Below are 15,046 nucleotides of genomic sequence, written 5' to 3' on the forward strand. Positions count from 1 at the left end.
CCCGGAATAGACTTCCGTTTCAGCGCAAACATAGATCATGCTCCGGCTATTGCACCCGGTGCTGGTATCTTCGCTTTCGCAGTGGAGATGTCAGAAATGACCCCTCTCTCAGATCCACACCCAGGACCCCATCCAAGTGGAGAACCCGATTCAAGAGAAGTCACCATAGGTTCGAGCTGGTTTAATTTATGGGAAAAGGTGTATCATTGAGCCTCTCTGAGAACATATTCCACGGGGCCTGTGGGAGCATAACTCCAGAACGTTGTCTGTTTCATTCATAAGCTGCCCAGGTCTCACGAACGAAAAAGCCTAGCATTCCACATCACTTTAGTCTTGCTGAACTTTATTTCTGTCTCTGGGTTTGGGTTCACTCGAGTGCGACCAATCCTAACGTACCTTGTCTCGGCCTTCACTATCGTATTAGGCTTTGTAGCCTTCTCCCTTCGCCCCGCGTCCAATGAACCAAGTATCATAGCTAACTGACGTATTTGCCCAGAGGGCGCTGCGTCGCTGAACGTCTACGCGTTTAGCTGGGCACTGGAAGGTTGGGGGAGGTGGCAAGGGGTCATGCATTTCTTTTAGCTACTTCTATTCTACTGTGACTGTTTCATCCCATCCCACTTTGTGCTATCGTCCTGAACGTGGGTGGAGGGTATGATACATGTATCTATTCCCTGGAAAATATTTGACGAACGTTACCCCATAGGCTTGATTTCCTGCCAGGTCTTGAAAAATGCAGGTGCTTTTTTTTCAGGTGCTTTTTGTTCAAGGGTTTCTTTGTCTACTCTTTGGTGGTTGATTCACAGTTATATCCATAGTATCATATCATATCCCTCACTGTCGCGCGGCTGCATGCAGATTCGAAAACCAGACAGCCAAGTGTCTACTTCTCGCACTCTCCCAAAAGTTGTAGTACTTTAAAGTACCACCGCAATAGTGCTTCCTCCCCTACATACCCGGCCTCTCCTATCCTCTCTGGCACCATCGCCACCGACACGCTCTCTCACTGTCATCATTCCCATCGCCTGGATCACCGCCGCAACTACCACCACTGCCATCAGCGCCCAGCTACTATGTCCATATTTATCATTGCTAGAGGAGCGGCAGCCGCCACAGGCTCCGAGCGTCCACTGCGGGTTATGTTGGGTAAAGGTAGTCAGCCACTTTGCCTTTCCCGGTCGGCAGGCGCATGGGTATTGGTATTATACCCAAGTTTGATCAGATTGATCCCGCTGACCCTCTCCTTATTTCTGTCAGTATTGAGCCAGGAAGCCCTTATGCATCGTTTCAAGCAGAATTGGCACCTCCAGTTCGGGGATAAACACGTCTAGAAAGCAAATTAGAATGAGAACTGTTGCCCCCCGGAGGGGCTATCTAGAGGCCACCGACCACATCAGTATTCTAAGGGTGCTCCCTCAAGAGGCATCCACAGCAAAAGAATTTGTTATATCGGACCCTTGGATGTGTATCAAGAGAACTTCCCTTTGCACTGTCTTTGCTTACTCGAGCCAACATTCTCTGTTCCTGGTATTTTCAGTGTATTTCTGTTGGCAGCCGGATAACCGGGGCGCAGATAAGCTTGCCATCAAGACAGGATCCACGGTAGGTTGTTATCCTAACTTGGGGGAGGCGTTAAAGTTCAGCACAATGGAGATTTCCCCAAGGATCGAGCTACATAGATTACTCTAAACCTAACCCGGAAATGTAATCCCACAATGTATCAATCAGATTTTAATGCGCATTGCTCACGCCAAGCCTCATAAGTTGCATAAGCCAACCGCCACGACATACTATCCCACTACACAGATGTCATGTCCTCTGAACCAGGCCTGTCAGAAGAATTATTTCAATGTGATTGAAGTTATGAAGATGCCTAGCTACCTGCCATACTACCTGGTGGGTCAAGGCCCGGGAGATATTAGTAATTTTGATGGATATAGAAATCCCCCATTGGTGCAAGTGCATCAGGGCGGTCCTGGGCACATGCATCTATCAAGCGATCAAGAATATAGCACCCCTACTTTCAATCTATGCTACTCCACATATCCTTCCACGCCACTTTTCCTTCAATCTCCGGCACGTGTAGGGCCTCTAACAAGTCCCGTTGGAATATCGGGATATGGTACCATAATCAGGCTAGTATTTGGGAGCTCGTCATGACTCATGAGCTATTGGACTGGTGTTCAGAGGTTTATGAGACTCCGAATAAGGACAGCCTATATAGGGGCACTGCGGGTGCTATAGACGATTGAGAAATTGTTCAGTCCCAATTCCTCCCTTACTCGTCGATAACAATCCCATAATCGCAAGAAGTCCCCGCATCCTAGTGGCGAGTGATAAAATGTGTTCAGTTATTCTGCCCTCACCAAAGGATCCCAAGATCTCTCTTGAAAGCCCCGGCCTTACCTTAAACCGCTGGTGCCACTTCCCGCAAATGTTGTCACAAAAGATAGAAGGTTTGGGAAGTGGGAAAAATAGGTAGTACCCTATTCTCCGCTCTCCGGGCAGTCTTGAACCCCACCCAAAATGATTTTGGGTTTCTCTGGGTGGGTGTTCTTGTATCATACGGTAGTGCTACTGCTACCCCGGTGCATGATAATAGGAGAAAGGGCAAATGCCGCTAGCCCAAAGAGACCCGGGGGGGAACAGATGGTAGGCCGTTTCGTAGGTTTCGTCAAAAGCAAAACTTTTGTATAGTAGCCTATCCTCGAAAGTCCTTAAAACAGTTTGGTATCTCACCCTGTTGGAGATGGGGGTTAAAAAAAATAGTATAGAATAAGCTCAGTAATACTCTAGGTTTTCTGTAGTCCAAGCCGCATATCTAGCTTTCTAACACAAGGCCTCCCAAAACGACAGACCGCACAACGGGATTCTACTCTCCTAGAGCGATTTCGGAACGCAAAGTTAGGGATCACTATCTCTGTGACAATGGTGTTTACTGTTGCAACAAGTGGGCTTAAGAAATAGGGATTCCATAGATTCATCCAGGATCTGTGATGTTTGCTTGTTGCAACATGAGTTACCTGTGCTCGAGTAGGGTTAAACGATATTGTTCATAATATTATCATACCCCACCAAGAGAATTCGGAATCTTCACGCATGTTATGATATCTCTTAAGCGAGACGCTAACACTAAAAACATGTGGCCTATTGTCATTGCAACAAGTTAAAATTAGGCGAACTACTGGTACTTGCTCCGAAATCCCTCTACCGGCATCATATTATGATACTCTAATCATCAGGTCATTAGGGACACCCCCCAATTGCCGGCACCTAAAAAACAGGTGTCTAGCCTAGGGTTGGGACAATCCATGCTGACAGAACAATTGTTTGGGGACAAAATGTAGGAATTCCTTTTTTGTGGTATCATAGTAGTATGAACCACAGTATTATACTGTAAACATCGGGTAATTAGGGGCACACCAAATTGCCGACAAGTTAAAAAAAACAGATATCAAGACAAAATATTGTTTCTATGAGACGAGACAGGACATGCTGACAGCTGACCGTTCCTAATGACCTGATAATTACTCGAGTACAGTACAGTATGATGCCTCTATGAATTCAATTTGTGGCGGGGGTTGTGGCAGGTGGCGTAGCTTGGGTTCAATCTGTTAAGAGTCATGTGGTTTGCGCCAAGTGTTCTTTTGATCCTGACTGCTTTCAGAAGGGCACAACCCTAGCACGCACCACTCACATATTATCATAACATCGACAAATTCACTATGCCTCCACCACAGTCAACAACCACAACGAAATCCAACACGACGACAGAGCAAGAGACAACCGAAAAGCATAGCCATGCCTGTATGTATGCCCCATTTTTTATCGCCTCCACTATAATTCGGTTAGTCGACGATGATACTGACTTTTCTCTCCGCGAGAAACAGAGCCAAAAATCCTTCCGCACCAAGCAAAAGCTTGCCAAAGCTCAGAAGCAAAACCGCCCAATTCCCCAGTGGATTCGTCTCCGAACCGGAAACACCATCCGGTAACTACCACTTCCCTCCCGCCCCGTTCCGCTCGTTTTACGGTTGTTTGCATATTTCGCTAACTTGGTTACTCTTTCCCATGGCGCAGGTACAACGCAAAGAGGAGACATTGGCGTAAGACTAGGATCGGAATCTGAATCGACGATTTTGGCTTTTTCGCTTCTGTTCCTTCCTTCTTCGGTTTCCTTTGAACCATCTCATCCTCTGGTTTCGGGATGGTGGTGTAACAAAATTTATTGTTTTCTCTTTCAGCGGGTGGACTTGTGGGTAGAAGTGTCAGGCAGGGTGGGGGTTTGTGAGAAATTTCGACCTGGTGGTGCGGGGAGGGCTGGATTTCTTGGGATGGTGCCCGGAAGTATTTGAGGTCCTGTCACAAAAAGTCTGCTCGCGCGGCGGGAATAAAAATTAGTTTCTCTGAGGATTCGCCCACGTTGGCGATTGGGCAGAAAGGTGATCTAGTCATGGCAAGCAGACATTTTGGCCAACGGAACGTTTTTGAATGGTTCTGCGCGGGGATCCCTGTTTTGGAGTTTGAGCTCTGGAAAAATATTTCTCTTTCTGATGATTTGACCCTGGAACTAATGTTCCCATGCTCGTGGAAGCATGAGGCTGATTGGTGGAGGGTTTGACGGCTCCAAATAATCCTCCATTTTGGTGCCTTCGGATGGCGGAGGAAAGCATCTTTGTAGCGGGGCCATGGTGAAATCACCCCGCCACCGGATATGAACTCACTCCCAATATCTCGACTACTAGCATTAACTTAATCAATTCTCGTAGCTCGGAGGGTATCATTTGTACTGTCGAACTCAAATGTCTTCCCAATACCCTTGTTCCCTGAGAGCCTTGGCCATTCCACTCCGCACCACTGAGAGTACGAGCTCCTTGAATAAGCATTGCAAGATGACGCTAATCACAGGCGATTTGGGATGAGTTTAGTCTACACGTGAGATAAGGCACTCGATTTCGCCATTTACCGTAAAAGCTCTTATAATCCATTACGGTATATCATCACCCCATCAGCCCGCGGCAGGTCTAATTTAGTAGGCCGCGAACACCGTAAAGACTCGAACAGGAGATAAATATGCCAGGACATTTTACCGCACCAGTACTATAGTTACCTCCACTTGTAAAAGAAGGATTCCAACATCCTAGCCCATCTATCTTCTATTCGAGTTTTTACGGTGCAGGTTAATGAGATTCAACACATCAGTAGGCAGATCTTATATTGTCGAGAAAATGCTAGTCCCTCCCAGGAGCTATTGACTCAGAAAGGTCGGCGGTGAGAGTGGATTTCAGGAGTTTTTACGGTATTTCGGTTGACATCCCTCGGACGCTGCTACGGTCCGCTGCAGAGGGAGATCATGCGGGGCAAGAGAGAAATTACCGTCACACAGCTTCGGGCAAACCATGGGAAGTGTAGACCATGTGGATATTTATAACTTTGTAAGCATCAATTCTCCGTGGCGCAATTGGTTAGCGCGTTCGACTGTTAATCGAGAGGTTGGAAGTTCAAGCCTTCCCGGGGAAGTTGTTTTTTGCTGTTTTTTTCTTGACACTAGGAGGCCGTCTAGACAGCTCGGCCAAATGATGCCGCTCTCGAGAAAGCCAGAGCAATAATCTAAACTAGGTGTTCCGGAAACTCTGGTAAAACCTAAGATATCAACAGAACAAGAGAATTTGTCGGGAGTCTGAGGTTGAAAGATCGGTTTTCAATATCCTAATTACTCAGGAACATATTTCTCCCATTTCTCTAAGGCTTCTTGACAGGAGATGCATTTTTATTGCTCGCTCGTTTTTGGTTGTTCTGTGCTCGAGTACTCGAGTATAGTATATTAGACTATGTGTTAGGTTTTTTTTTTTACGATAATCACACTTGGACTTGCGCTACCCGTGCACCAGCACTGTGCTGGAGTATGATGAATACCAGGGGCAGAATACCGGTAGTTTCGTGCAAGCGGAAGAGCCTCAAATTGTGGGGTGTTAAATTCAACGCGATTACCCTCCACCACCCTCTTCTTCCACCCCTGACCAAAAACCCCAGATATCCCCTCAAGATGCATATGCGCGATTCCGACGCAGCCCTCGCGGGCGCGTACCCTGAGTCGCGGAGCTCAGACTCCTTGCTTGAGCAGGCCAGATCAGCAACTTTGAAAGGAGAATGTGTTCGTGCCCGAAAACTTTACACCGAAGTCCTGATGCTCGAGCCCCACAGTATCCTTGCATATCTGGAGCGATCGCTAGCTCATTTGAGGCTGGCATTTCCGGACCTGGCGGCGGGAGATGCCTACAGGGCTTTACTGCTCGTTGACATGGCCAGAGAGTGCGACGAGGAGATTACCCCAGAGATAGGTTGGGAATTGCATCGCCCCCTTTACGAAGATGTTGCTTATTGGTGATATTGGCAGCGGAAATGGAAGCGAAGACCTTCTCCTGCCTCAGCATAGCGCTCCGAGAAATTGACTGCCATGAAGACTCCATGAGATACGAAGAAATCGGAACAAAACGATATCCAGAATTCAATTTCGAAGTCCCGGGGTAGGTGACCGCCCCATAATTCTCCCTAAGTGGGTTCCCCCAAGCAGGCCCTGGCGAAAGGCTAACAAAATAAAGCCACACCCCCAGAAAAGAGGCGACCCTCCGTGAGGGGGAATGGAGAAGAGAAGTTTACCCCTGGAACAACATGGAGCCGGACCGCTTCTCCGACAAAACTTTGGAAGTGCTCAATGCCGCGATGGCTAAGTGCTCTGCAAAAGCCGAGCTCAAAGTCGTTGACTTGCCAGTCCTGCAGAGAGATCTGTCGTTTGCCGGTGACGGTGATAGATCCTCGGATAAGCATCTGGGAGTCTATGCCAAGGAGGATATATTCCTAGGCGAGACCTTCTTCAGCGAGGCATCCCCTCTAACGGTCGTTGCTGATCCTGAGAATTCTAGCCTGTGCGAGTACTGCGGTGGGAATCTGCCGGATCAGTATGAAGTCTGCGACGACTGTTGGGAGGGGGACGAAGACAGCGGCGTTATGTGGTGCTCGGAAGAGTGCAGGCAGAAGGCGTTCAAAAGGTGATTAGAGGTATTCCGCGACCGGATAAGGGCATTCGATGTTCCCAGAATCTGATTTTTCTTGGCGAAATAGTTATCATCCCGCGCTCTGCGGGAGGGACTTTACGTGGCTGTATCGCGATGTTAACGCTACGGCAAGTTCCAATTCTGCGTACTCACTGCTTCTTCTAAAGACATTCGCTATGGCTCTCACCCTAGATGTCCATCCCCTTGCACTGCCCGATGTGAAATACCTATACGGCGTCTCCCGCCCACCACTAAAACACATTCCGGCTATTGCCCTACCATTCAACTTTACCCATCAGGTCCTCCAGCCTATACAGATGCTCCAGGAAATGGACGTGGACATATTCGACCCGAAGTACCTTGACTTCTTCGACCTGTGGGTTATGCAGACTGTCAGGGCAAAGTTTATATCCGTCGCTAGCGCGCGGATCAGTTCGAAGACTAGAAGAACCGAACTTGCAGCTGTATGCACCACCCTTCCCCCACCACTTCCAGATCATTCCGCCCGCGACTAACTTGCCATTGCCAGGTCCATGCTCTTTACTCCATGTTCAACCACTCCTGCGAGCCAACTGTGACCTGGGAATGTGAGAGCGAGGTCAAGTTCACCGGCTTCAGTCGACATAAGAAACCCTCTGAATCTGCGGCCCCAATTGTAGCAGTCAAGAAGGGAGATGAGTGCTGGACGCACTACTGTGACGTGCGGATGGAATACAAAGACCGTCAGCGGGATGCCTTCGGCAGCCTTGGCGGCAAATGCGTGTGTAGAAGATGCGTAGAGGAGGAAGCGGAAGATAAAAGGGTAAACGGGGTTCCAGACGAGGAGTAGGGGTTTTTTTTTTGGATTTGATAGAGGTCTTGATATTATTTTAAATTGTTTTGGAGGTTTGATGTTGATGTTGATGTTTGGATTATTCATAGGGTATCACTCGGAAACTCCATTAGTGAGTACGAGAGAGAGAGAGAGATAAATTGATTTTCGATTATGATATGATACATGGACTCCTGTAGGTTTATATCCCCGATCCAGGAGGGATAAGGGAAGGAACACAAACAAGAAACAAAGCAAAGGCCAAGATCGGCCCTATAATATCATATGAGAGGCAAGGAGAAGCAAGAGAAGCAAGAGAAAACGAGTTTGGAATGAAAAAAGGAGGCATACCATAGTTAATAGGGTGTGGAGTTAATGTTGAAAGAGCAAATGCTGAAGAGATGAGAAAAAAGAAATGACGGTCCAACGACGAGAGGGGCAAGGAAGGAAGTACGGTAAAGTAACTAACCGTGTAAGGAACCAGTTGCGAAAGAACGAGACTACAGCACTGAACTCGAGTAGTTCTATATGGCTGGTAAGCCCCATAATAAGCTCAAGAAATGCTATTTTTTTTTCGTTCCTAACATTATGGATCGGCAAAGGCAAGAGCTCGGTTTCAAAATACGCTACAACCTAGAGGTATCAGATGAAAGCGTGCAAGTAGCATTTAAAAACCCACAAGTGTAGAGTATCGGTATTTGGCTACTATACTCAAAACGCTCGACTTGAGAGGTTAGACGCGATCCCATCCACAACCACAACCACTTCTTTTCCACTTATCGATATCCTCGTACTCCACTTGCGCTTAGGCTATGGGCTGCAAGTGGTGTGTGCAATAGCCAGTGGAGTCGATATTACATCGTCACAAATAAATTACGTTCGGAATATAATCACTCGGCATCAGAACCATCCTCCGTGGAGTTATATATATTTTCTCTAGGAACAAAATCTACTCCGCAGATATTATCTACCCGCCGCCGGTGCGCGGGGGGGGGGCTGTATAACTCTCTCCCGGGGCTAGCAATTTTTAAAAAATCGCAAGTCATTTGTAGCTAAAAAGTATATGTCCTCAGCGAGAGTCGAACTCGCGACCTTCGGATATCCCACTCTGAAAATGAGTCACATCTAGAAGATATGAGACCGACGCTTTAACCAACTAAGCCATGAAGACTTTAATACCAAAATACTTGTCTTTTGCACTGCTGAAGTGTTTTCTTGAAGTCTCTCGGCCACTGATGGTATGAGGGTAATGTTTTGCACCGAATGCTATACTCTACTGGTAGGAGAGCTGCGAGAGTGCCGCCCGTGGTGGGCTCACCCTCCTCCTTGGAAAAAAAAACTCGTTTTTGGTGTGGGACGCCTGCAGGAGGACTCGGCCAGGCAAGAACTCGGTTAATGGCAACTGCACAAGAGGGGTGTAGAATGAGATGGTAGAGTAAGCTACAATATCACCGGGCGTGGCCGACGAATCCAGAAAGACTGGCATTCTCGAGTGGAGTACGGGGCAACGGAGATCTAAGACCACCTGCATCGATAGGAGTAAAAAGAATAATTTGAGCACGAGTGACATAGTATGATTTTAAGGTATGCGGGCTAGGTCTAATTGAAGCCACTCGTCCTGCATCAGATCCTCAATAGTTGGATGTCTATTGTATTATCGGTATCCCAGACTCACGCGCCTTGCCTATCCAGTGCGAAAATCCCAAGCGACCTACAAGATACTAGCGCGTGCTCAATGGGGTCTCGAGGGAGTTGCTTTATTTGTAGTCTTGCACCTGCTGCCCAAGAGAGAGTTTGCGCAGACTCGGGTGGTTTTGGCACGGGCTAATAGCGGGGTGTGGCCACCGGGTCAAGGTGTAAAAGCCACGATATCGTATCATATCATACCAGACCTGGAATTGGGGACCTTAAATACCAACTCATACCACATATATTTTTTGCTTTCATCAGGGTATGGCCCAGCAGTCGCACTCCTTAAGCATAATTTTAACAAGAGTGGTTGCGAGATATCACACTTGGGAACCGGTCACCGCATGGCCCCTCGAAATGGTAGGGTTCAAGAAGCACGATATTCGTCGGTGTTATGGACTCCAGATGTGAGCGACAACCTCTCACAGCGTCACTCATAAATCCCATCTAGGTCGGCTGCGAAAACGCTCCAAATAATACCCATCTCTAGGTGATGTGGAGATCTCGCAAGGAGCTCTCTTTTGAACCCTCCATCAAGACAGAGATATTTTTGACCCTGTTTTCGCCCTTTACTTTTTGCCTCTTCTCCCCATTCCGTCCGGCCTTGCAGGTATCATATGCTTTGTGGTCGACAGGAGGGAGGGGATAGGGTCCAAGGGAGAAAGGAGCGCAGCAGGTCCTACTGAGTCTTCTAGATTGTTGCATTTACCTACTCGTTCTACAGCACCGTATCATAGATTTATATGATACGATATTGGTTGAATTTTCTCGTTGATGGGTCTGGCGCTCCTGGAAGGTATGATATGATACCAAATGTTTCAGTTAACGGTGTTCTCATCTTGATGTCTAGGTTTTCTAGGGTTAGCAGCGGTATCATACCTGTACCAGTCTCGAGTACTGGTACTGTACTGTATACCACCATGCTTGTCTGGGATCGCATCTCTTTGTTTGTTCACTGGTTTCATGACCTTTTAGTGGGCATTTTTTTTGATTCCGACCCTTAGGAACTAAGCTCATGAAAGTATGGTTTCGGTCACTCAACTGTGACTCGGCCAATGGAATTTGTGACCCCGAGGAATTAATCCATCATTTCCAAACAAGACAGTGGGCCGGGGCGCATCTGCGACAGGGATTTCATTGCTACGATAAGGTTAGTCTACTCGTATCCTAACGATTTCTTGGACAAGTTCGAGTCCGCCCCACAATTACCAGATTATTACTGACTCGATAGATGGCTACTGTATTTCTCAACCCCCCTAAAATACCCTTGCAGAATGGCTTGCTGGTCGTATTATGGGGGTGAAACGACGTACTCCAGCTCAGACAGCTTGGCAGCACTCGCCCTATCGAAAATGGGAACCATCTGCTGTGTGGGGTTAAGCGTGGGGCCTTCGCACGGCTTCTTCGGGCGTTATTGTACCGGTTTGATACGGGTGTTGTACTTATCCCAGGACATAAGTCCACGGGGATTGAAAGGAAATACCGGTACAGTACATATCGGGTACTTGTATCCATTGGGCGGTCTAAAGCTTTAAAATTCGTGATCAGGCACGCTACCGGTCTCCCTTACTAGAGTAGAGGAGTGAAACGACGGAACTCGGTGCAGCCAAGAAATTGCGCCATCGGCGGGGAATGGGATCGGGGGTTGGTTGCCAAGTACTGTACAAGTACTAGTGCTCGTACCGGTGCAGTAGACTGACTTACCGGTACCCGAGTACTCGAGTACGATACCTTAGACCCAGCGGTATCGCTGAAGTCACTCTCTGGGTTCAACTCTCGATGAGGCTGCTTATTCATTGTATGTCTTGGACCCCACCCCTGCGCAATTCTTGGCTCCACTGAATTTCGTTGTTTCACCTCCCCGAGGGATGATCCTGTTCTGGCAACTAAGGATCGCTAAGGAATTCATCATGAGACCCGAAATTGTTGGCGGTCGACTGACCTGGGTTAGGTGTGCCTGGGCGCGAATTTTACTGTCTCAGACGGCCCAAGGGATGGAGGAGATTGTCGGCGCTCGAGTATAATAAACAGGGGGGGGGACGAAGAACAGCCCCATCATACTTGTACCGGCACTCAAGCACCAGATTTCATGTTTTTGCCACCGCATTTTTTGGCGTATGATACAGTAACGAGTACTTGAGTACCGGTACCGGCATTTGTTCGCCGTCCCACTGTTCGTTGTCTCCTCCCCCGTGTTAGGGCTGACATGTGATGATGATAGTGTCCCCCCCGCTTGAGCCTCTGGCCTTAGCTTTGTGCTATCGTAACTTAAATCGGGGCTCATACTCCGCTGCTTCGCTTACAACGTCCTGAGAACCTGCTCGAGTAGGGTTTCTGATTTTTGATAACACTACCCATCCTTTCACCCCCTTACCTACTTACGACACTCTCACCTCTCTCACTCGCGAAAATGGCATCTTCATCCTCTTTTAGCCCTGGAGATTGCACCTCGATGCCAGAGCAGCGGCTCACGGGCGAGAGTTCTTCTACGCGCAGCTCCATTAGTGAGCGTATGGACACTGAGGGAGAGGACGAGCGGCCCTTTATCTATGATGCTGAAGAAGAAACAGGGTCGCCACCACCGACTTTTGATCATACCCATAGAAAACTCAGACCAAGGCATATTCAATTGATTGGTATTGGGGGGACCATCGGAACGGCTCTCTATGTCTCTATTGGGAGAGGACTGATGCAGGGTGGACCGGCAAGTTTGTTTATTGCCTTCACATTTTGGTACGTTATTTATTTGTCTGCCTACCCACCTATCCACCCGTCGGTTTTGAACGTGGTGTTATCGTGGAATCGCTCTGCAAATGACCCATGTTTCCCCTTACCCCTGAACAGGCTTCCTGGCGAAAAATTCTACGAGAGACCCATCCGTTGGGATCGAATTGGATCTTTTGAAAGGGGCGGGCAATCTAGCCAGGCTCGGATCGTGAAATGTGGTTCTCACATTTTTACGCAAGAATTAGGTGTACAGTGATTCTAGGCGTCAACAATTCCATGTCAGAAATGGTCACTTATTTGCCGATATCCTCACCATTTATTCGTTTTGCTGGTCGTTTCGTGGATGATGCTTTTGGTTTCGCTGCCGGGTACAACTTTTTCGTCTATCAAGCGGCCCTTGTGCCATTCGAAATAGTTGCTTGCAACGTTATTATCCACTATTGGACCGATGAGATTCATGTGGGAATCGTTATCGCCGTTGTTCTGTTCTGCTATGCGTGAGTTCTCCCGAACTGTATTTATCCGGAAGATTTTCCCAGCGGACCCCCCTCCCCGTTCCACAATGAAAGGTCTACTAAAAGGTGAACCGTAACGGACCGCTGTTCTACGACAGAATCATCAACATATTCGGCGTTTCATGGTACGGTGAATCTGAGTTTTGGTTAGCCCTCGGAAAGGTCATCCTTATCCTCGGCTTAATCGCATTTACCTTTGTGACCATGTTGGGCGGAAACCCGCTAGGGGATCGTTACGGATTTCGGTATTGGAGGGACCCTGGACCATTTGCAGAGAATATCAAGACTGGTGATTTAGGTCGCTTTCTCGGTTTCCTCGCATGTCTCATCCAGGCATCCTTCACCATTGCCGGTCCAGACTATGTATCCATGGCAGCAGGAGAAGCGGAAAACCCGAGAGTTGTTCTCCCGAGAGCCTTTAAGGCAATCTTTTACCGTCTTACCTTCTTCTTCGTTATGGGCTCTTTGGCTGTCGGAATTGTCGTCCCATACAACGACCCTGCTCTAGCTGCTGCGTTTAGGGAAGGGAAGCCAGGAGCGGCTGCTTCGCCGTATGTAATTGCGATGGACCGCCTGCGGATCCCGACTCTACCACATATTGTTAATGCGCTGGTTTTGACCTCGGCATTCTCAGCGGGAAATTCATATGTATACTGCGCTAGCAGGAGTCTATATGGGCTTGGTGGGTGGCTTGTGACATCCTATCCCTATCTTATCTAACGATCTATGGGGGTGTTAGCGCTGGAAGGCAAGGCACCTAGAGTATTAGCACGATGCACAAAGAGCGGTGTGCCTATATACTCCGTAGCGGTTGTCTTAGCAATCGCCCTTCTATCGTTCCTCCAAGTCTCCAACAGTGCGGCCGTAGTCCTCCAATGGTTTGTTAACCTCGTTACCGCCTCCCAACTAATCAACTTCTCCTTCATGACCTTCACTTTCATAAAGTTCATGAAGGGACTCAAGGCGCAAGGAATCCCGCGCGACTCACTACCGCATAAGGGATTCTTACAACCCTACTGCGCTTGGTACTCCTTCGCTGCTACGACGATCATGTGCTTCGTTGGCGGATACACTGTCTTCCTCCCGGGGAACTGGGACATCCCCACTTTCTTATTCTCATACACTATGATCATAATTGTGCCAGCGCTATTTGTCGGCTGGAAAATCACACACAAGACAAAGTGGCGGAGGTCCGAAGACATAGACTTATTACAGGATAAGGAGGAGATAGATCAGTACGATAGGGATTACTTTCCAAAGCCGCCCCGGTAGGTCGCCGCCAAAGCCCCTCGCTCCCCCCCTCCCTCACTATCGAAACTGTGTATCGTGCTGATTATGATGATAAATAGGGATAAATTCATGAAATATTGGGATGAGATTTTCGGTTAGTTGATTGGATCACTGGCGAGGGGGGTTGCGTTGGGTTTTGTATACGCTTTTTACCTGTATGTTTATGAGAGACTGTTTTTGTTCAGCTGGTCTTGCCGATAGATTGTGGATTTGAATAGACATGATGCCAATTTCGCCGAGAAAGCTGTGATTGGAGAGCTTGCGCACTACAGGCAAGATTAAGTTAGTTCCAGGGCTGTAATGAGGCTGGGCTAGTCTGTTTGCCAGGACTGGGGATCACCGGCGCGGTAGGGCCAAATGCTGCGCAAAGAATCAAACTCAGTGCGCAAGCGCTCTATCTGCTATCAGTCAAGATCTTCCGAAACATCTCACACCCACATTCACACACACACGGGGTATTGATTCAACCATAGCCGGAGCTGGGGTTTGAGAGGCCTTCAAAAACGCTATCATACAAATATACAGTAATATGGTAATATCCGCAGAGACTTTTTAGAAATCGGGGGTTTTTTTTTTCTCCTGCGATCCGATCGTGCATGACAATCCCTGAGTGTCCCTCCCCCCCCAAAAAAAACCGTTATCCAGGCACCGATTCCCCGCGGCCCAGATTGTTAGCGCGCTCGACTTTCAATTGAGCGACTTGGAAGTTTAAGCCTTCCCGGGGAAAAGCCTTCTTTGTATCCCCTCTCCCGCCCCGGGGCGTTCCACTGGTTAGGAGGGTACGGTGGTGATTTTCGCGGGGAAGGGGAGGGGGCATCTCGTTCTCCTAGGAGGTGCACCGAGGGTTTCGGAGTTCACGCGGGTGTGAATTTGTATGATAAATAGATTCCTCCTGGAGTTGTACAGTACAGTACCGGGCTACTTTGGGGGTTCCGGGAACATTAGCGGAAGGTGGGTAG

General features: G+C 48.2%; 2 protein-coding genes; both read left to right on the plus strand.

Annotated features, from left to right (window-relative positions):
- Positions 1-6,046: 6,046 nt before the first annotated feature.
- GSTUM_00009280001 (uncharacterized protein) lies at positions 6,047-8,041 on the plus strand (the record flags this gene model as incomplete). XM_002840597.2 has 6 exons in its annotated part: positions 6,047-6,341; positions 6,398-6,527; positions 6,603-7,049; positions 7,123-7,187; positions 7,248-7,519; positions 7,585-8,041. The coding sequence occupies 6 exons, from the start codon at positions 6,047-6,049 to the stop codon at positions 7,882-7,884; spliced, it is 1,509 nt and encodes a 502-aa protein (XP_002840643.1). The 3' UTR covers positions 7,885-8,041.
- Positions 8,042-11,294: 3,253 nt separating this feature from the next.
- Positions 11,295-14,330, plus strand: GSTUM_00009281001 (uncharacterized protein). XM_002840598.2 has 8 exons: positions 11,295-11,353; positions 11,507-11,713; positions 11,777-12,065; positions 12,126-12,288; positions 12,528-12,779; positions 12,896-13,479; positions 13,537-14,065; positions 14,147-14,330. Exons 3-8 carry the CDS (start codon positions 11,966-11,968, stop codon positions 14,184-14,186), a joined length of 1,668 nt encoding a protein of 555 aa, XP_002840644.1. The 5' UTR covers positions 11,295-11,353; positions 11,507-11,713; positions 11,777-11,965; the 3' UTR covers positions 14,187-14,330.
- Positions 14,331-15,046: the final 716 nt, after the last annotated feature.

This window comes from Tuber melanosporum, assembly GCF_000151645.1.
Source record: "Tuber melanosporum whole genome shotgun sequence assembly, scaffold_55, strain Mel28".
In the NCBI taxonomy this organism is placed as follows: Eukaryota; Fungi; Ascomycota; class Pezizomycetes; order Pezizales; family Tuberaceae; genus Tuber; species Tuber melanosporum.